General features: G+C 38.1%; 1 protein-coding gene across 4 annotated transcripts in view; it reads left to right on the forward strand.

Annotated features, from left to right (window-relative positions):
- The window catches only part of LRP8 (LDL receptor related protein 8), a 191,795-nt gene extending 188,944 nt beyond the window's left edge, over positions 1–2,851 (forward strand). For 2 of the 4 annotated variants that reach the window (XM_054073258.1, XM_054073259.1), the window contains exon 18: positions 567–2,850. In XM_054073258.1, coding sequence (XP_053929233.1) covers positions 567–605 — 39 coding nt within the window. In that variant the 3' untranslated portion in view covers positions 606–2,850. Of the gene's footprint in view, positions 1–566 lie in introns of all 4 variants that reach the window. The other 2 variants (XM_054073260.1, XM_054073257.1) reach the window with 2 other exon arrangements.
- Positions 2,852–21,801: the final 18,950 nt, after the last annotated feature.

Genomic DNA, 21,801 nt, shown 5'->3' on the forward strand with positions numbered 1-21,801 from the left:
ATTACTTATCCTCTACGGAATTCCAAGCACCCTACAGGTGCTTAGAGTGCTACCAAGCATCTAAACTATCTTAAGGATAACTTGAGTTTCTCTACAAACTAGGGAGAATATTTTCTGTATTATGTAAGAGGGTAAAGAAGGAGTCAGATACCTGACAGGGAGGAGAGGTTCTGTAAGAAGTTAATGAAATCTGCCTTGGAAAGATTAAGCTTTACAGAAACTAAACACTCCTCTTGATAGCAAGTCCTGTGTGTGCAGAAGAAAAGAGAACCTGTTCTGAAAGCCAGTTCATCTGTCACAGAGCCTCCTTCCAAGCAGCAGCCCTGGTGAGATGAAGCACTAGTTGTTGGAACTGCTTTGTACTTTCAGAAGAGGGTATAAAGTTCTCTAAGTAGTGAGTGAAGATAATATAGCTTCTATAGGCAGGCACTTGGGTAATGCCCTGGATTAGCCAAAGATAAAGGAAATACAAGTTTGCAACAGTATCATAATTTGGTTCTAATGCCTCAAATTCACAAGTCACAAACCTTCTCCTCAGGCTGTTTTTTTCCTTCCTTCCTTCACAGCGTGTAGCATTAAGCTTAGAAGATGACGGGTTGCCATGAGGACGAAGTTGCTGCTCCAAACAACACACTGAACAAATTTGCTCTGGATCACAGAACCTGATTCTTCTTTTTAATCGTTATTTATGTTGCAGAAGGGTAACCACAAAGTTATAATGAACTGCAAACATCCAAAGGATGTGAGAGTTTTGTATGTATAATCTTTTATACACATTTTAACTTGCTGCACTACCCATTTGTGATAGTGAATAAGCGACAGCTGAGCTACTAACTCAATGTACATAACCAGCCAGGCTGAAGATTCAGTAGCTATTGCTTTATTTTAAGACTATATTTATAGATATTTTGTAAATATGTTGAATATGCTTTGTGGCTATCCATCAACATAAGTAAAACAACTTCTGTACAGGCAGTTTAGAAATATTTATTAACAAAAGCTGGATTATAAGATCTGTTCTGTAAATATAGTAGAGGGGTGAGAGTATTTATTTTTTGTATGTTTGGCTTGCTGTGCATAGATTATCTGTGTATATATCTATCTAGACTAGATAGATATATAGGCATATAAATATATACATATATATAAAAATATATACATATATTTTAAAAGTACTAGCCTACGTTTACGAAAATGAGGGATAATTAAGTTTTTAAAGGATGTTTGAGAAGTTTGCTTTGAAATCTGAAGACACTAAGTGAGGAAGAGCTGTACTGTGAGAGAGCTGACAAATGAAGCACTCCCATAACAAACAGAGCACTGGTTTTCCAAACCAACTCATAAGTTTGCCCGGAAAGATTAATCTAACTTTTAATGGAAGAGCTGTTACTTACTGCATTTCAGGAGAAACTCCCAACAGCACCCAGGTTTTTTGTGTTGTATTGTGGCTTTTTGCAGCTTGATACAAATTTGATGTCGGTTTTTTGTTTGTCTCTAAATGTAAATCTAAATGTTCTTCCGCACTAGGAATCTTCCACCTCTCAAATCATCTTAGAATTGGTAGAAACAAAGATTTAGGCAAGTACTTGTATACACCCAAAGAGAACACTCTCACCTGGCTCATCAGGAAAAAAAGCACCAACACAATAAAAAAGTTAATTCCTTCTCTCCTTACCCTTTTTACCTTACTCTTACTGATTAAGAGTCCAAATTTAGGAGCTGCTGTGGGACAGTGTCTCAATTCAGCTTGTGTGGAGTGCTTTGAGTCATCATCCCATTTCTTGTCAGTGGAACGACCTACACCACAGTAGATCCCCCATACCACAGAGCACTAGGCAAAGACATGAAAAATTCCCAGCCTTATCAATGTCTTCAGCTGGGTCATCCTACACCTTACAGAAAAAAAAAACACTGTTTTTTCTCATCTTTTTCTAGAAGATTCTCTGGAAGCAGGTACACTTACCTACCACTGCATAACAGACTAGCAGCTTCCCAAACTGTACCAAAACCTAGAGAAATCTCCCTAGCGTTCTTCTGTCAATCCAAGCTGAATAGATTTGGGGAGGGTTCCTTTTGGGTTTCTTTCTTTTAGAATAAATTCACAGCATAAGTGGACTGGAAGTTGGTCATTTACTAGGAAAAGGAAAAAAGTGTCTGAAGACCTAGTATGCATTACCAGCATAATACATACTCTCAAAATACTTATAGCCTACACAGACAATGCATAAAGAACCAAGCGTCCTTCTATACAAATTTTAGATTTTAAGGCGATGAAAAAGTGATTGAGATATCCAGTTACTCTTTTAAGGTATGAAGCTCTGTTTCTACAAATCCATGCACTGTGTGCACAAATAAAAACACTGAGAAAAGGCTGTATGTGATAACACTGTAACTAACAGACAAATGTAAATATATTTGAAAGTTCTACAGTTTTGATACTTTTTTAAGAACACATGCACACAAACAAACCTGTATAAACCATGTATAAAAGGTGGCAGTTTTTTTCAAACCATTGTAAATGGACTCAATGTGCAGTGTTGATTTCAACCTTTGCAGATTTATAAGTACTGAGAAGTCAAACACCAAATTTGTTTTTTAAGAAATTAATTATTTTAAATAATGATTCAGATTGTTAGGATGATATTTAACATTGTAATAATTTCTGATCTCTGTCTTGTCATATTGAAGTTCTGTTAGAGTGAGTTCTTGCTTGGTGCCTTTTGTGTTTCAGTTTCTACCTTACGGACAAAAGGACCAGGGAGGGGCGGGGAGGGATCTGCTCTGTGTAACACTTGCTGTACTTACATCAATACGGATTACTGAAAACCAAATGAACGTATTTGTAAAACAGTGCACTGTTTCTATAGAAAGATTAAATTTTTTTATCTGGGACTACTGAACTGATTACTTTAGAGTGCTTAAAATGCTGTCCTAGACCTGGGACTGTATCATATTTTGGTCTGAGTTTTCCTTAATTGTCCAAACCTGAAGTGGGACTTGGGAACACTGTTGTATAATTCAGCTGCGTAGCCACAGCTTCAAAGTAGCAACACTGGAAACAGTTAATTTCTACATGTAAATGAACACACACTCGGTTCTGTTTTGTCTTACTCCACCACTTCGATTTTGATCATCTTGAAATCATATGGAAAACAGCACCAGGTTCATTATTTCCATGGGCTGAACAATTGTATCTGTGATGTAACTAAAAATAAGTGACTAAAACTTGCAGTGGTACAAGTACACCAGTTCTTACCCATGTGGGAAAATTTGTCAACAGTGAACAGGGCATACCAAAACCAGTGTGGTTTTTAACCTCTACTATTACACATTAGACTGAAAAAGGGCTGGTTGCAAACCACTCAGTTTCTTCGTACAGCTTTTGGTAAAGCATATCTACTGAAGCTCAAAGACTTTTGCCATCCTGAACAAAGACAGAAACCACTGTTCTTGGCATCACAACATGCACTTTTCACTTTTGATTTTTTAAGAAAGCCATACAAACAATCCCTTCTACGGAAATAAAGCCAAAACGAGACCCACTGTACTGGAATACAATGATACCTTCAGTTGAAGACACATTAAGTCTGAACTAAAAGTGCAGTCAGCTTGCTCTCTCTTCCCCTTCTCTTACAAAAATGAAATCCTAGATAAGGAACGATATTGCAAACAAGGAGGGACAACTGGAGGCATTTTCTGAAGTGGGCGAGCAGTTTGGGTCCTATATGAACATACACAGGAAATTTCCCAGTACAAAGAGAAGTTTGAGCAGGCAGTCAAATGCTTGAAAGACTTTTCTCCTTTCAGGTATTGCTTTATGTCCTCCTTAGGTCTGTCTTTGTGGGAAACCTACTCTGCAACTTAACTTAAAACTCAAGTTATCAGCCAGGGGAGTAAAGTAGCTGTAAATACCAATATCCATTCGTATGTGCCTCTTGAAAACCAAGACAAGCAACCTGTGTACTGAGTGAATGTTCTTTTTTCTACCCCAGGTAATTTGCAGGACATACTCAAAGAAGCATTAGAAATCAGACCTCTGAACCTTTCACTGTCACATGTTCTTATAAAGCAGTATGGAAGCAGTATATTTACTGAAAGTAACTTGCAGTCATTTTTCTTCCTTAAAGGAATGTTGCCAGGCAGCTAACACTTTTCAGACACAAATAGTTATTACCAAAGTAATATGGACTTATGAGCCAGTAAATATTGATTGTTTAGTTTTATATTTAACTGAAAATAGGTTTTTCCTATTTTAAAATATTTCTCCAGTTCAGTTAAACATTTTTAGCAGAGTAATATGGTAGCAAATAGAAAAAGCTGAAAACAAACAAACAACAAAAATCTATCCAGGTCTAAACAGAGGAAAAGAAGTGAAAGAGCCTCATAAGAGAGTCCCAAACAACACCATATTTCCGACTACTCTATTCAGGATTTTATCTGCCGAGTCTGCTAATAAAGGAATTAATTAAATTTCAACTGCAGTAATTTATTTTCATGCATATATTCCCCACTGGGACTTAGTTGAAAGCATATACATTCATTTAATTCAAGCCGCTACACGTAAAGATAATGGAAAACCTTATGACCAAACATTCAAGAAAAATTCCTTGAATCTATGTATTTTGCTAATAATGCACAGATTCAAATAACATTTAAGCAAGGAAAACTCCTTGCAATAATGCTTAGGAGATAAACAATGCTTGGACATGTTTAGGTCTAAGTTTCGATGACAAGAATTTCCTTACAAAAGCTAAACTGATTTCCAGACTTCATGTAATAATACAAAACTGACACAAAATTATTGGAAATTCACATTCAGTTATTATTAGCAATATGCAAAATGTGTGCTACATTTAAAATCCTGTCCTCATCAACTAAAGGCTCAGCAGCAATAACAGCCAAAGAAGTTAATAATAAAAACTTTTTCAAATACATGGGAGGCTGGAAGCCTGCAGATGATCAGGTGATGTTAAAAGAAACATGCAGAGTTGCTCAGGCACTAAAACAACAGTGTTTAACAAACAGATGGATTTTTTAAAAGAAAATCAATGTTAATTTTAAAATAGATATTTAGGAGGTGTTGTTGTTCACACAGGCCTTTTTATTACCAATATTAGAATCTTAATAGAGCAAAGGGTAAGAGCAAAACTTTAGGGGCAATGGACTTGAGAAAAAAAAGAACATTTATTTACTAAAAAGAATAAAAAAAAGACAGACGCTCACAGTCTGTGCCATCTCAACATTACAAAACATGGCTGAGTGTACACAGCAGAGATTTTAAAGAACTGTGTAAGACTATTTTCATTTCCAAAACTGACAAATAAACATGAGCTTCCAAGATCAGTATCATTGTGCTGTAAACACAAGCATTGTAAGAACAAGAAATTTTGAATAGTTCTGCTAGCTGGAAAAGTTCAGTCTGAGAATAAGTCCATTCCCTCAACCATAAAAGATGCCATTAACAGACTGACATTTATGAGCACAGGTCTTTTTGTAGTAAAGGCCAAATTTCAAATCCTTTTGTCCTTTCAGGGTGAAGTAAAGTGAGCTCCATCCCACTGTGGTGAGGTATAAACTCTCCAAACTACACCTCCCTTTGTTTCTTTCTGTTTGGGTTTTGTTGGTGATTTAAAAAACTACTCAATAAGAGCTATCAATATGGACTCGATGCATGAATACCTACTTTGTCGCTTGCAGACAAAAAAGACAAAACCAGGGCTTTGGCACACAATCCCAACTAAGTTAAGGTTGTTTCTTTGCCTTAGCTTTCACTCTTTGCCCAGGACATAACTACAAATGAACAGTGATGTCTTAGGGATTACAACTTCTGCAGAAAACCACCAAATACAGAACTCTTTGGTTTTCTCGTCAGTCGTGTTACCAGTTTACAGGAGCTCATATAACTTCAATACATAAGGCACTAGAACAATTAAATTGGAGAAAGTATGATACTCAAAGTATGATCATTCAGACCCTAATTAATACAAATACACACAGATAGGGATGCACCCCAAGCCTGATCTACACACAGCCTAAGACAAGACATGGGTCCATCTGTAGACCTAGATAAATTAATTGAGAAGCTGTGACAGAAGCATCTAGTGATGCTGCTGCATCCATTTGTAGTACATGACTCCAGACTCTCGGCTACACTATTCCAGGAATTAGGTACGGTTATAGTTTCCCAAAGCTACAAGGTATGTGGAACTAATTTTTCAGGAAAAAAACAGCTCAATGGGAGCTATACCTCCCCTCTGTGAGCTTACCCAAGTGTTTCCCTGGTTTGCAGGAAATTGAAACAAGGCTGAAATATAGCTTGAATTTAGTCAAAATGCACCCCTGTTCACTGCAGCAGGTGTTTTCCCATGCCCACACTGCTTCAGAGCCTGTAGACAAGCCTGGTCAAAGCAAGGAACAATAGGTTAAGCCACTAAACTTGCCCCCATTCCTCACCGAGGGAAAAGTTTAAGAAGAAATGAACACATGTAAATCTACGTCTCACAAACATTTATATTTTATAATAAAAATGTTTATTAATTCTTAAGTGAAACAATGCATTGTGTGAAGAACTATACCAGGACAGGCCATGTACTTGCACCACAGATGTGCTAGTAGGCTCTGACAAGGATACACGCCACTGGAGTTATGGCCCTGTCTTCATTCTAACCTTTGTTTTCCCAATTACCCACACATCGCTCATTACATAAATGCAGTCTGTATGTGCACCAATAAGCATTTAATATTTGTTAGGAGTGGCCAAAACTTACCACAAGCAACCTGATAAGAACACATTCTCTTGAACTCTTCACAACAGTCTCAAACAAACAAATCCAGCCTGGATGGACTTCCACATTAAATTCTCAGTAAGTTACCATTCAAAACAACAGCAAAAAATTCCTGGTTTCCCATTGTGCCTTCAAAGCAGAAAGCAAATGGTTTCACTTGGGATCCACTGCACAGGTGGGAAGACTAGACTATCGTCATGTAACTGAAGAGCAAAAAAGTATCAGTTGGCAAGAAATAAAAGAAAGGTGACAAAACTAAGAGTGCAGTGGCTGGCATATGAAAAGCAAAAGATACATATCTCAAATAACCACGCACAAAACAATATAAGCTGTATTTTCATCAAGAGTTTTACTAAGTCTTGTGCACAGGAACTGTGCTTACAAAATCACTATTATTCATTCAGTCCAGTTTCCCCGCATAGTGAGCATGAAGATTGGTTCTGGAATGATTTTGCTTTAAATTGTGACTGCACAACAACCTACTACAGGCAGTACAAGCAAGAAAGTGCAAATCTCTAGCACCTTACTTGGTAATAAACTGTCACATCAGACCTGGCATCACCTTTGTTGAGAGTTTTCACCTTACAGAGCAGATGCGCATTTAGCAAATCCACCACCTGGAACTGAACAGGGATGGACCAGGGGAGCAAATTGGAGCTTTCTGAAGGGAGCACAGACAGCCAAGCATCAAACACAGCTCACATCTCAGCCAAAACACAAATATATAAATTTGTATATTTATTTGATGCACAGTCATCTCCCTCTCTCCTGAGGAACTATGTACTGTTTGTACTACCTATACAGCAGCCTACAAAAGGCTCAATTTAACCGTAGATATGGGAGCAGGGCCTCCTAAATAGCAGGTACAGAAGCCTTTTCATTTCAGTTCAATAATTTAAGGCAAAATCCTAATGAAAACAACATAATTTGTAGTGTCAATTGCTATTAGTGTATGAAGGCTGCAAAATACCCTGAGCTTTGATCTATTATCTCCCCTCCAGAGTACACCCTACCTTCGTAACAAGAATAAAGGACAAAGAGAAGCAACCTACAGCTGCTCTTGAAGATCAGGAGTCTACAGGCATATATTACTGTGATCATCATTTTCTCCTTTGAGAAAAATCAACACATGGTGTTATAAGAACATTTATGTCATCAAATACAATAAATATCAAATAAGATGTCAAATTATATTCATAGAGTACTACCTACTGTCTTTACTTGAGAAGATTAGCAACGCAGCTTCCCTTGATCTGTTGAAGGAGATTCTAAGGATCTCTTGCTCTTTTAGGCTGCAGAGAAGCCCTGACCCTAAAAAGTTATCCTTTCTGAGTCAAGCAGAAATTCTGCTTGACTGTTGAAATTCTGCTTGATCAGTTGAGACTGATCTTAATTTAATGTCAGTTTAGCCTACTTACCCCACCTCTGCAGCATCAGGTCTCAACCATCTCCTCTACCAAAATTTTTAAAAAGAAAGGAAATAAAAACTGTGTAAATTACAACCAAAGTAAAAAGAAAGTACTTCCAGAGAGGATGAGAGGAACTGACCAAGTGAAGAGAATGAAATGTGAGTGATTTGAGACCTATGCCAATTAGAAAGATTCAATCCAGCTGGACTGGAATTCTGTGAGGGGAATGACCCCATCTGACATTTATTCAATTCAATAGCCCTCTAGCAAGGTGTTTTAACCTCCAGGTGTTGCTGATAGAAGAAATGCTAGCAACTCTAAGAAAAAAATACACAAGATAACTCTTTATATCTGAATTCATGTCAGCTTTTGGCACCTGATCATTAGTACTAGTACTTAGTATAAAGCAAAAATATTTGGCAGTTTGAAAATTGTGCTCACATATAATTATTGTGCTGGCATTCACTGTATTCAGTGAGACTGTGCAAAGAACTGCATGGTAATTTCTGATAAAAAGACAGGCAGCTTCTCAAGCCACTACTTTACATGCTACTATGACAACACGGGAAGAACAAAGATGATTGCTTTCTCTTCTACCACTACCCTAAAATTAAGCCTTTCCCCACTGACGCTCATTTGGCTAATACCTCTGATTTGATGAACGTATTGAAGTAAGTCTCTTTTAGCTCCTCTTTAATCACCTCAAAGACTGCTGGAGTAAAACTGAAGTCAGACAAATGATCAGTGATGAGCTGTCTGTAAAGAAAACGCTACTTCTTTTGTAGAAGAGTCACATTATAAATTCACACCAGGCCTCCATATTTTTAAACATTTCCATGTTATTTTCTTTCCTATTCCATGCAAAAAACATTGCTTTAATCAAAGACCAATTCGTATTTAGCCTTCTTTACTCCACACTCATTGTTTTTATAATTCATGTCATAAAATCTCCACACTAAACCATAAGTCTTCATCTCACTAGCTTTACAGTTCTTGAGCTACTCAGCAAAAACTGCACATAGTTCTTTATTGTATGCAATACCATTATCCCTCTTAGTCTTTAAAACCATGTAAAACTATGAATTAATGAGTTGCAAAGTAAACCTCATTGTTTCAGGCTTCTGAGTAATGCAGAAAATAACGTGGACATGACAAATAATGATTTGTGGATCTCTATTAAAGATGACTGTTAGTACTTAGCTGTATCTTATGACTGAATCTGTTCACTGTAATGACGAACTGTACTCTCCAGCCACTGGTTTGTACTCTGGTTTATCAATATCAGCTCCATGTCCTGGTTTTGAGACATTCAGAGACAGAACGCTTACAAAAGTGTCCAGAAGCACCACTCCACATTAATGAAAAAGGACCTTATAGTGGAATCAATATAGAAAAGAAACAAACATCCCATTCAACAGTTCTAAAACCAAGAAGTTCTTCAGGCTAAGCCCTTGAAACACCTAGCCAGGTATTACTTTTTTCGCTTAGAGTATACACAAGGATGTCTTGTACTTTTTCTGGCATGAGACTTAGAAATTTTGTATGCTGGAGGAAAAGAGAAAAAAAGGTATCACAGCATGATTACTTGTAGCATTCTTGAGAGTGTACAAGGAGAACACCTACCTTGAATAAAGAATTAATTTTCAAGGACTATACTAACTCTCGGTAAAATCTGTTTGCTATATATTAATGATATTAAAAAAAAACATATTAGAGATAGCTGCAGAGAAGACTTTTGGAGGACTCATAACTTTATCTGAAATGGAAGTGGCCATGATGAAGTTAAAATAGGTATAAATGCATTTTATCATTTTAAGGAATCTTTCATGATGGTTAAAAATTGTGAAATGCCCCAGAGTATTAAAATAAAACATTTCTATTAAAAATTCAAAACCTATGCTGTTAAGGCCTGGTGAAATAGAGGCTTTTAAAGATATTTCAGATAAATGATTCTTCCTTTCATGAAGCTCTTTAGTGATCTTATAATAGAACTACCATCCAATTTTTTACAACAGACAGCCTGGATCCAAAGTTAGCAGACATGCTGTACGAGGGGGATATAACATATTCATAGAGTTACAAGCAGAATACTATGTAATACACACACACTTTACTGCTGTTCAGCACCAGTTTCTTCCACACACTAGAGATCTCTGTTTGTTGAATGTGCTGCTCCATGACCCACTTCAGCAGAGGCTTTGATAGCTTTCTGTTGCGGCAAATTATTCTGATCACCATACGGGTTATAAGCTACTTGAGCCAGCCATGCTAACAACTGGTACGCATTTCCCCTCTCCTGCAAAGATTTGCCACCTCCAACCTTCTCAAAAGAGAACTACTAAGATACAGAGAGCATTAAATGAAAGAAAATAAGTCTTTATTTTAACCTGCACTGGACATTTCAATTTGTATTGCTTTCTCACAGGGGAAGGGAAGGGAAGGGAAGGGAAGGGAAGGGAAGGGAAGGGAAGGGAAGGGAAGGGAAGGGAAGGGAAGGGAAGGGAAGGGAAGGGAAGGGAAGGGAAGGGAAGGGAAGGGAAGGGAAGGGAAGGGAAGGGAAGGGAAGGGAAGGGAAGGGAAGGGAAGGGAAGGGAAGGGAAGGGAAGGGAAGGGAAGGGAAGGGAAGGGAAGGGAAGGGAAGGGAAGGGAAGGGAAGGGAAGGGAAGGGAAGGGAAGGGAAGGGAAAACACTGTCAGCTTCAATTCCAGTATGCAATTACTTTTCCACTAGACTGTTCTGGTTTTTTTCCACCAACTTGCATACTTTGAATTATATTTAAAACTAAAGAGAACTTGGACTTGCAGTCATTTTGCGCTAAAAACAAAAACAGCCACCCCTCTGGTGTAAAAAGATTTGATGTTTATTCAATTTGCAAATTGCTCAAGACTGGCTCAGTGTCTTCATCTATTTCCATTAACTTTATAGATGCTAGTATTACATCTCTGTCTAAAGCAATAAAAGCCTCTAAAACAATTACAAAAAGTCATCTTACAGTATACAGATGCTACATTAAAAAGCTTCTCAATAACAATTAAAGTGTCCTAGAGACTGTCATTATACTAATACTGGTAATGTCTAGTTTTACTTTGTATTGTGTCTCTGGGATTCCAGATAGAATTTTCTGAGTATACAAAGAAAATAAGGTTGCAGGAGAAGGAAGGGTCATAAGGCTTTGAGTGGGGGTTCTGACTTTAGGGGATTTGGTTTTAACCACTACCAGTCTTGCAAGACCCAAACTGGTTCCTTCCTCCCAGATGCCTTCATAGAATCATTTAGGCTGGAAAGAACTTTTAAGATCAAGCCCAGCTGTTAACCTAACTAAGACAGCCAAGTCCACCACTAAAACGTGTCCCTCACATGCACCTCCTCACATTTTTAAATACCTCCAGGGATGGTGATACCACCATTTCCCTGGGCAGCCTGTTCCAATGCCTGACAACCCTTTCAGTGAAGAATTTTTTCCTAACATCCAGTCTAAACCTTGATGCAACTTCAGGCCATTTTCTCTTGTCCTGTGACTTGTCACTTGGGAGAAGAGCCCAACACCCACCTCCTTTCTGGTAGTTGCAGAGAGCAATAAGGCGTCCCCCTCAGCCTCCTTTTCTCCAGACTAAACAACCCCAGTTCCCTCAGCCGCTCCTCATAACATTTGTTCTCCATCCCCTTCACGAGCTTTGTTGACCTCTTCTGGACGTGCTCCAGCAGCTCAATGTCCTTCTTGTACTGAGGGGCCCAAAATGAACACAAGATTCAAGGTGCAGCCTCAACAGCACGCAGTACAGAGGAGCAATCACTTCCCTACTCCTGCTGGCTACAACACCCTCAGGTCCTTTTCTACCAGGCAGCTTTCCAGTCACTCTTTCCAAGGCTATAGTGTTGCATGGGGTTGTGAGGTGAACTTCTGAGATGCTCCCGTATTTTCTTAGTTAGGTCTCTACTAGAAATTTGGGTGGAGGGGGGTATTAAAAAAACATAAAATAATAAATTGAGTTGTTAGAAAGCCTTTCAGTTCCTGGAGCAGATTCATGTTCAGAAGCAAGAGGTCAATGAACCAATGCAAATACTCAGTTATTGCCTTCTATTGACACTTCATTTTGACACAGATAATTCAATTCACTCCTCAAAGGACAGGTACTAGAGTGGGAATCTCTTTGAGCTCTTACATACTGAACAAAACATGAATAAAATCCATGTGAATCTACATGGCTTATCAGGCTGGCACAGCCAAGACTTTCAAGTTCCTATAACACAAATAAAACAAAGACATAATTGTATGCAGGCACCTCTGATATATTAGACTGCATAACAAAGCACCCAACTGGAGCTGGGATGACTTGGGACAGGTGAAGTTGTGGGGGGCGGAAAAGAAAAGAGAAGAAATGCAAGAAAAAAATGAACTTCAGTAGAAGTAATGCAGTTTTAATGGACCATGGAATATCAGGTACCCACTAGGAAGATGACCTTTTCTCCAGTACTGAAATAACAAAGCCATAGAACACAAATAGTGATAAACCAACTTCAACTTTACAAAATCAATTTAAGTGAGAATAAAAGAACAAAAGACATGACCTTTTCTTTACTATTAAATAAACCAAATCCATTCTACTTGAGTCTTCTTTTTGAACATAAGTTATTGCCTGACCTTTCTTATTCCACTGCAGGATGCAAAGTGATTGGGCAGGCATTTGAGCTCTCTTGTTCTTCCTAAATAAGAGATTTGTGTCACCATAGAGAAGAAAACGTGCATACCTTTCTCAGTCTCAGCACAGGAGCTTCTGTAGAGAAGAGATCTGCAGCATCTCCCTCAAAGTTGGGTCAAAGACCACACAGGCTAGTAAGCCACAAAGGCAGATGCTGAAACAGGGGTAGGTATTTGGGCTAGGGACCCAGAAGCCAAAAGCAATTAAGGCTGGGATACAACTGGTCATCCAAACCAGCCCTCTATCTCCTCAGGATCTCATTAAAAGTGAGATACGTTTATGTGATATTATATCTAGTATGTTAACATTGAGATATTAATCCCAATACTGATACCATTTAGTATGCTATTCTCAAAGAAACAGAAGCACAGAATATATTTCCTGAAATTATCCATTTCTGAAGTACCATGAGATGAGGTCTTGCTCATTTATTTGATTCTCTACACCAACTCTTTTATGAACAGCATTAAATCAAAATACAATATAAATTAATGATAATTGCATAATTAATGTAATGGTAGACTAAACATCATTCTACCTGTATTTCTTCTCTTGGGGGGGGTGGTGCCCAAGTAATGTTCAACAGATGGATGTTACTGATTGGAATAATTGCAAAATAGGTTTATTCATTGAATATAGAAATGTGTTATTATTTCCAAACCTTTTAATCTCAAGAGCCATCTGTGGGGAAGATCTCTTATTTGATGTAGGAAAAAGCATATGCATATGCACTTGCATATGTGGAAATACATAAAAATATATACATTAGTTCATTAAGCTGCCATCCACCCCTCTGTTAAACTCTTGTCAATAAGGTACCGCTTGCACTATGACCATGGTTTAAAGGGATGGACTTAAAATAAGCCTGATTGAATGGAAATCAAGAATAATTTTCCAAGTTAAATAACTTTAATATGAGATCTACTCGCACAGAAATAACTCCCTCGCTTCTGGAAGGGGATTAGTTTATTACAGTCAGTATCATCATTTTCATCTTGGTTTGGGTTTCCATTCTCCTATTTTCTTTTTTATCACTGAAAAAGATTGCCAGTGACATGAAACAGAACCAGTCTTATGGGTTCTAGGGGAAGGAGAGCAGTTATGCACAACATAGACTCTTTGAAAAGGTGACCAAGAACTCTTTGAGAACAGGGCAAGTGGGCAGGAGAACAGCAGGACTGAGAATTGTATTACATAGCTACAAAATAATAGTGTTCAAACCTCAGAATCTGAAATTATAGGCCCTCATGCAGAACAGAGAGGACAGTCTTTTGCCAAAAAAAACATGTAGAGAAGGTGGAGGGAATAAATACTGGTATACTGACAGATGAAGAATAAAGAGTACTAGTGAACAAAGATGCACAAGAGGGCCTATGACACTGCTAATTTCAAAGCCCGCCTATCTACAGTCTCTAGGAGGTACGAGTCCCCCGAACAAAAGTCATGGGGTACCATTAAAGGGTATGCTTACCGATAAAGCAGTCTTTTTCTGGATAAAGAAGAAAAAGGTTGCCATGGCAACCTCGAATGAATTCAGCACATCACCTGCATGTAAAGTCTGTCTGCAAAGGCTCTCTTGAAAGTTGAGGGTTTACCTGCTTCTTGCTAGGGATCCCTGGAAATTATAAAAAGGCTTGACAAATAAGGATTGCAGAGGAAATGGATGGTACTTTTGTATTCACCAGATCAAAGACTGGTGAATAACATACAACTATCTATGTAAAGAGAAAGCTATGTATTTTTCTTGATATATGTTTTCAAATGGCCGTAAGAGATTGGAAAATATGATGCATGCAGGGAACAAGTAAGGCCTGGAAGATTTCCATGAGAAAACAGGACATGCCAGATGTCTCCACCTTTTTCTGCTAATGAAGCTTTACATTTGGATTTCCTAACTTACTAGACTAGTTTACTTCTTTAAAAAAATAAGGGAAAAGCAAAGAACCAAATACTGGAATCAAACATATTGGGAGAACATGAGTTGCTCAGAGGAGACGTCAAGCATGAGAAAAAATGAAATGCAAAACCAATTAAAAAGTATGCAGAAACATGAGTAAAAATATTAGAAAAAAATTCAATTCAGCTTCTTGCCAAAGCATAACAGAGCATGAGGTTCACTCAGAGCAGCATAAGCAAGTCCCTAAAGGTAAAATTTAATAGTTACTGTTATACATGCACTGCCTTGGGTCTCTCATCTCCATAAAGTGTGTGACATTCTGGTGTGTCAGAAGGCTCTGTCAGGTGATCAAAACTTGCATTTGGAAAACCATTTCAAATAAAAGGAAAAAGAAACAAAACTAGCACAATGTTTACTGAAGAGAAAGCAAAGCCACACGGAAACAACAGCTGCTTCAAAGCCTCAGTATGAAGTATCATCTCGAGCAGCTTGACACAACTAAGATGTCCTTTCAAGTGACATGGACCAGAACCTGGACATATCAATTAAAGCTGTAAAATGTTCGACATTGCTTTGATTATTTTCACAGACATACAGCCCTTTTGTAGATACAACCCACCCGTGTAGGAAGGTCATGGGCTAAAGGTTAAATAAACAGCTTTGCTCCTTGCCACTTGGGGAACCTTCAAACAGTTTGGCAGATTTGTTTAAACAAAATCAGCTTCCGCAGAAACACATTAATAGAACATAGCAGTTGCCTAATTCCTATACTAAGAGCTTGAAATATGCACTGATGTAAGATACTTTTTCTTATGTAACGCCAAGTTTTTGGGGAACTACTCAGAGGACAATTCACAGAGGCCAACTTCAGTCACGATGTGCCAGATTCTTTCTGCATCTTTGAAGAAACCACTGAGAAAAGCTCCCCCGTGTTAGCCCTCCTAAACATCTCTGTAAAACTTCGAAGTGAGAATTAATGCACATCCATTTTTAAATAAAAGCAAATAATATTTAGTGTAAATTGAAGCCACACTTCTACCATGAAAAAAAACCAACCTAATTTAAATAAGTAATTTTTTTAATTATCTGTGGAAATAGTCTACAATGAGTTGGATTCATCTCTACCCAACCCTGTTACTATTTACAGCTAACAGTTGCAGTAGCCCCCACTTCTAGCACTGCCAAACCAGACAGGTTAGAACTGAACAGATTCACATAATGACTGATCTTTCAAATGAGAAAGTAAACTACAGGATAGACACACATTTGCGACAAAAACAATCTATAGAAAAAAGCAGAGAATCAAAATCAATCAAAATCAAAAAGCTTCATTAAAATGCACAAAAAGATTCACATGAAAGAGCGCTGATCTTGTCAGAGGACAAAGGAGTGAACTCAGCAACTCTTGACAGTCCCTTCCAGTTTTATTTTATATTAATTTAATATAATATTATTAACCTTTCTCATTTTCAGATACTCATTTACACATCTAAGCCCATGAGAGATTTAGGATTTTTTATTCAAACATGAATAAAATACACCACATTTTTGTTTACTTAGTCATCTTCAGTGACTGTTTTCCCACAAGAAAGGATGTGTGTTTGCGAAGAATGTCTTTCAGTCAATAGCTGGCAACAGCAGCAGAGCACAGCAGGGAACAACCTACCTCAGAGAGTAATAAGGTCACTTTACTTGGCACCGAAACAGCAGATGTTACTTCTTACAGAGCTATATTTTAGCCCAACAGATAAAACTTACCGATGCCACAATTTCAAGATACAAAACAAGATGTCTTTTCTAAATAGCATATTATGATGCATAGCTTGGTATGAACACAGGAACTCACAGCCACTTTGTCTCCAATCGCCACAACAGACTGCTGAGTTGGCTATATTTTGATACTAATTATCTTTCACACAATGCAGAGGCACAGAAATTAACATTCTTCAAAACAAGAATATAATTACCTTCCCAGCAACTAAAGAAATAACATAGATACAACAAAGACCTATGTGTAAAGTCAAAATCATGTCATGGAACATATTAAATGCTGTCAAATACCTTTTCAAGGAATATTTCATTAATTTTTTAACTTCCAAAGATTATACGTTCTTAATTTAGTCAGTGAAAATACTTTCTTTAATAAAGGAGTCAACAAGGATTAAAGCCTCTGTAGATACAAGGAAAAACAATTGCATAAAATTCTGCATGTTTACATCATGGTTTCACAGCTTACAGACATGAAAAGTATCAGAAAAAAATCTGCCCTATTTGGAATCTGTGAAAAAAATTCTGTCACCCAGTTCTTCAAAGTGTTGAACATTGCCTGCAAGGAGAAGAAAACAGCAGAAATACAACTAGTTCAATGGCATGAGCAGGTTTTCAGGAAAATACAGACAATTCATAAATCTTGCAACCTCAATCTAAGTTAAACCTGCCAAAGTAGGTTGATTTATTGGAGCTTTCTGCCAGCTCTCACCGGCATGAGAAAAAAAAAAACAAAAACAAGCAAATAGAAATATTCCGAACATGTTTATCTAATTTCTCTCATTTCTGCAAGTTCCATGGATGCCTGCTCCCCATACGCCACAAGTGAAAATCATGCAATTTTTGCTCTTCTTAAAACAACAACAAAAAAAACCTTACAAACCAGTATCAGTATCAAGACTTGATGAGCACACTGCTCTATTACAGTGTTCCTATTGTATCTAAGATAATAATGCTAAAAATGTGTATTTATAGAGGTATTTTCTTCAGAGACAGAACAATTACTGTTTGTACACGCTTTTCAATAGAATGAAAAGAACTACGGCCAATGCATTCAAGCATAGCACACCTTCTGATTATAAATATGTCAAGATAACCCAAACACCACTGTGGTAGTTATACACCATCTATTGTATTGCCATCAAACACGACATTTCTTTTAAGAAGACAAAACCACTAATAAATACACACACACAAAAAAAGGATTCATCATATGTATTCATCATAAAAATATGCTAGGATTAGTACACAGAACTCAAAGGCAGTTGACATCTCTCAGATTAATTTAAATGCAGGTTCTCAAGATGACTTATATGCCAATTTGCTCTTCCTTCCAACACAGTAATTTAAACAACAATGCATTAAGCACTGATATTCCTGAACAGGCTTATAAAACAATTTATATAATTACAGTAAAGTCATTCCCTGACACAAAAACTTCTGAACTTGAACTTAAACCAGATCACGCTTAACAGGAGCATAAAAATTTATACTTGGTATTACCTTTAGATCAGACAACCAAGTTCATATAATCAACAGGGTAATAGTTCTGCCAACAATTCTTCAAACTGGTATAAACATAGATGTTACTTTCTTTAGTCTCAGGTCTTAATTTCTGTGTACTACCTGTAAATGTTGAGAAAGCAACTGGTTTGCTATTTCTGCATGAGTAGGATCCTTCTACTAAAGGACCAACTTTTAGATATTTTACAGAATGGAAATTCATAAAGACTGCAGAATGCAACTGTGAATACTCGAGCCCAAAGATATGAAAAATAATGAATCCTCTTACACATTTATATCGCTACTACCATGAGTCTGCCTAAACCCAGGAAACTATAGTCAAGATATCAGTAATTTTTAACCACCTACTTCCACCTATTTTAATTATAAATAGTCATTTCAAATTCCTAAAGAACACACTTTTCTTGAATGAATACACTCTGGATACTACCTACAGCCAGTTAAATTGTAAGACTACTGCAGAAAAATTCAACACTTTTACCAGAAAGGTGCCATAAGCAACAGAATGGTAAGACACACAGGTTTATTGTGATGAGAAAGATATGGAGACTTTTGATTCAATAGCCCAGGCTACTCAACTCAGCAGGATAGGCAGGGCTTGCCCCAGTCATTTAGACAGAACATACCCAAGAAACACCCTGTCATCAGATGCCTGAGTCTGGCAAGGTTTCCTAGTGGTAGCTCCCATCTGTTTACCTCAGAGGGCTTTGCCAGCTGGTATTCTGTTAGCTATAAAGAACTAGAACTGTGATCAAGACAGTATTCCTATAAAACTATAATCCTATTTCAACAAAGATTTACACCGTACATGGAGTGGTACTGACAGTGCTTCTTACTGGACACAATGAATCCCTTCCTGTACGTGCTAGAAGTAGACAGACAGCAACAGAACAAGGGGATACGACCACAAGATCTTTTTTACAGGGAAAAACTGAGGAAGAATAAATGGAATAAAAAAACACTTCAGTGTTTGATCCTTAAGTGCTGTGCAAGACTTCGACTCCAATTTTCCTTCAGCACGAATAAAGGCCTCCAAACTTTTCCTGAAAAACACCAAGACTCTTCCTATGCATACTCCTAGAACTAATGTGCAGAACAGGCTAAGTACTGGCTTTTTTTAACTGATGGAAGTTGAGATCTTTCTTACCATAATGCTGTAGTGGGCACAGGGCACTCAAAGAGACTGAACACTAGGAATCTGTAAACCAGAGAAGCCTCCGAGGCTCACAGAAATTCATTTAATTGGATTAGTGCAATATCAGTCTTTGTCTAAAAGGAGCAAGTGTAGTATGTGAATATCTTTCACATGTGCCAGCCACTTACCTAACCATGAAAAGCTAAACTGAAGTAAACTAGATGCAAATCCAAGCAAACTGCATATACTCACTTCCTCGTGTCAGCCAGCTTTCCTGTATGGTCCTGACTTTGTCTCCTAGCATCTCAGTTGTGAACAGAGAATTCTTATGTACGTTCCAACGTCAAATATGTCTTCCAGTCAGATCTGGCCAGATTTAATATTTCCAGTATTTCTATTCATAATGCAAATTGCAAGAAGAAAAGTGACTTAATATTTATTTTTAAATTTACACAATTAAATCCCTATTCATATATTGTGAAACTTAAAAAAACCCCAACCTTTACAGTTTCTTTAGTAAACATCTTTAACCTAATATTATTTCAGTTCACCAAACTTCTGTCTTGTTTCATTAACAGCTTTTGAGGTGCTTTCGTGGAGTTTGCTTCAAAATGAACCGTAATTCTGATTTTCTAATAAAGAAAACTGGCTTCAAAAGATATCTTCTATTTTGTAATGACATAGGCAGAACTCTGACGATGTCATTCTATCAACTTCTAACTACAGCAACACAGCAAGTCGCATGCCACATCATGAGAACAAACTATAATACAAATGCAGTGAGTACTGCCACATTAGACTTAAGAAAAAGTGCTCTACTACATCATTTAGCTGAGTTGTATGTATTTAGTTCTTAAACTTTATTCATAAATAGATTTATCTAGACCACTGGATCTATCCAGATCACTGTCCTTTAATACCCTCCAGTTCCCTTGGGAAAAGAACATAAGAAAAGCTGTCTGACCTGAGCAGAGGAGGAGGAGTTCAAATGTAAGCCTAAAACATAGTATTTCACCTCCCTCTAACCATCTTTTTATTCTCTTCTCTTAATCTTGGTGAGCGTATAATAAATAGTTCTCTATTTTATGTGTACCCAGTGAATAGTCTTTAGGTCCAACAAATATTAAGACAAAGAGACAAAGATGTAATTTCTTTGCTCCGTTATTTTAATCCAATGAAGTCCTAAAATACACCCAAACTACTTAATCCTCCTTTATGAGTTTAAACATTCACAACTTTTCAGAAAAATACTGTATTGCCTCTCCCAGTAATAATTCGTATTAAAAGAAATCAGCCACCAATCCACGTATTTTTTTGTTTTGACTATACCAGTGAAAGATTAGAGTTCCTACATAGTAAGAAGAGGAAACTAGATCACAAAACACACAGGGCTTCTGAAAAACAAACTACAGCCCAACCTAACCTATCCATAGGGGGTTTAGTCAGTTTACATATGAGTGACGTCCAGATGTGGACACCTACAGCTTTCCTCCACGTAAAATTAACTGAGATCAAAAGGTTTATTTGATTATTTACACAGTACCATACCAAAGACTATGCAATTTTCATGGACAGATTAGATCTGGAAACAGTTCAGCTATTTCCACCCAGCTCATAATAGCAAACATCGCCTGACTGCTGTAACTCTACAGGGAGCAGAGCGAGCTTCGTTAGCCCAGCGCTAAGTGCCTACACCCGGGATGTGATACAGCACCGCCCAAATGAAACCAAGTTCATCAGTGTAAAATCCATTTTCAATACCACCATAGCACAAAATATCCTCTCTCGTTTGATAAAAATCATCCCTTCCAGGGACCAGCACAAAGGCTACCCTATATGTAAATGTTTATTTCTAACGGGAACAAAAGCACACGCCTCCAGCTATTTCCTTTCTCTCCACAGTTCCCCAAAGAGCAAAAAGACAGATACTGCCAGCAGTTCACTTACTCTCACGCTTCAGTGAGGGCACCGACACCAGCGCCAGTGAGGAGGAGGCACAGGGGTGCACTGGCCGTGCGGGGCCAAGTCCAGCCCAGGGTACAGCTCAGCTGGGTTACAGGGGGCAAAACTCCTTCGAAACCCTCCTTGTACTCAGCATTAGTGAGGCTGCACCTCAAATACTGTGTCCAGTTTGGGGCCCCTCACTACAAGGAGGACATTGAGGGGCCGGAGCGTGACCAGAGAAGGGCAACAAAGCCAGTGAAGGGGTTGGAGAACAAATACGGAGCAGCTGAGGGAACTGGGGATGTTTAGGCTGGAGGAGGCTGAGGGGAGACCTCACTGCTGTCTGCAACTCCCCGCGAGAAGGTTGCAGCAAGGTGGGTTCTGGTCTCTTCTCTCAGGTAACAAGTGATAGGGTGAGAGGAAATGGCTTCAAGTTGTGTCATGGCAGGTTTAGATTGGACGTTAGGGTAAGTTTCTTCACCAAAAGGGTTCTCGGGCACTGTCACAGCCGCCCAGGGAGGTGGTTGGGTCCCCATCCCTGGAGGCGTTTATCAGACGAGTGGATGAGGTGTTCAGGGATTGAGGTGTTTGGTAGTGGACAGGTACAGTTCGGCTCGATGATCTTAGAGGTCTTTTCCAG

The sequence above is a fragment of the Cuculus canorus genome, chromosome 8 (genome assembly GCF_017976375.1).
Source record: "Cuculus canorus isolate bCucCan1 chromosome 8, bCucCan1.pri, whole genome shotgun sequence".
In the NCBI taxonomy this organism is placed as follows: domain Eukaryota; kingdom Metazoa; phylum Chordata; class Aves; order Cuculiformes; family Cuculidae; genus Cuculus; species Cuculus canorus.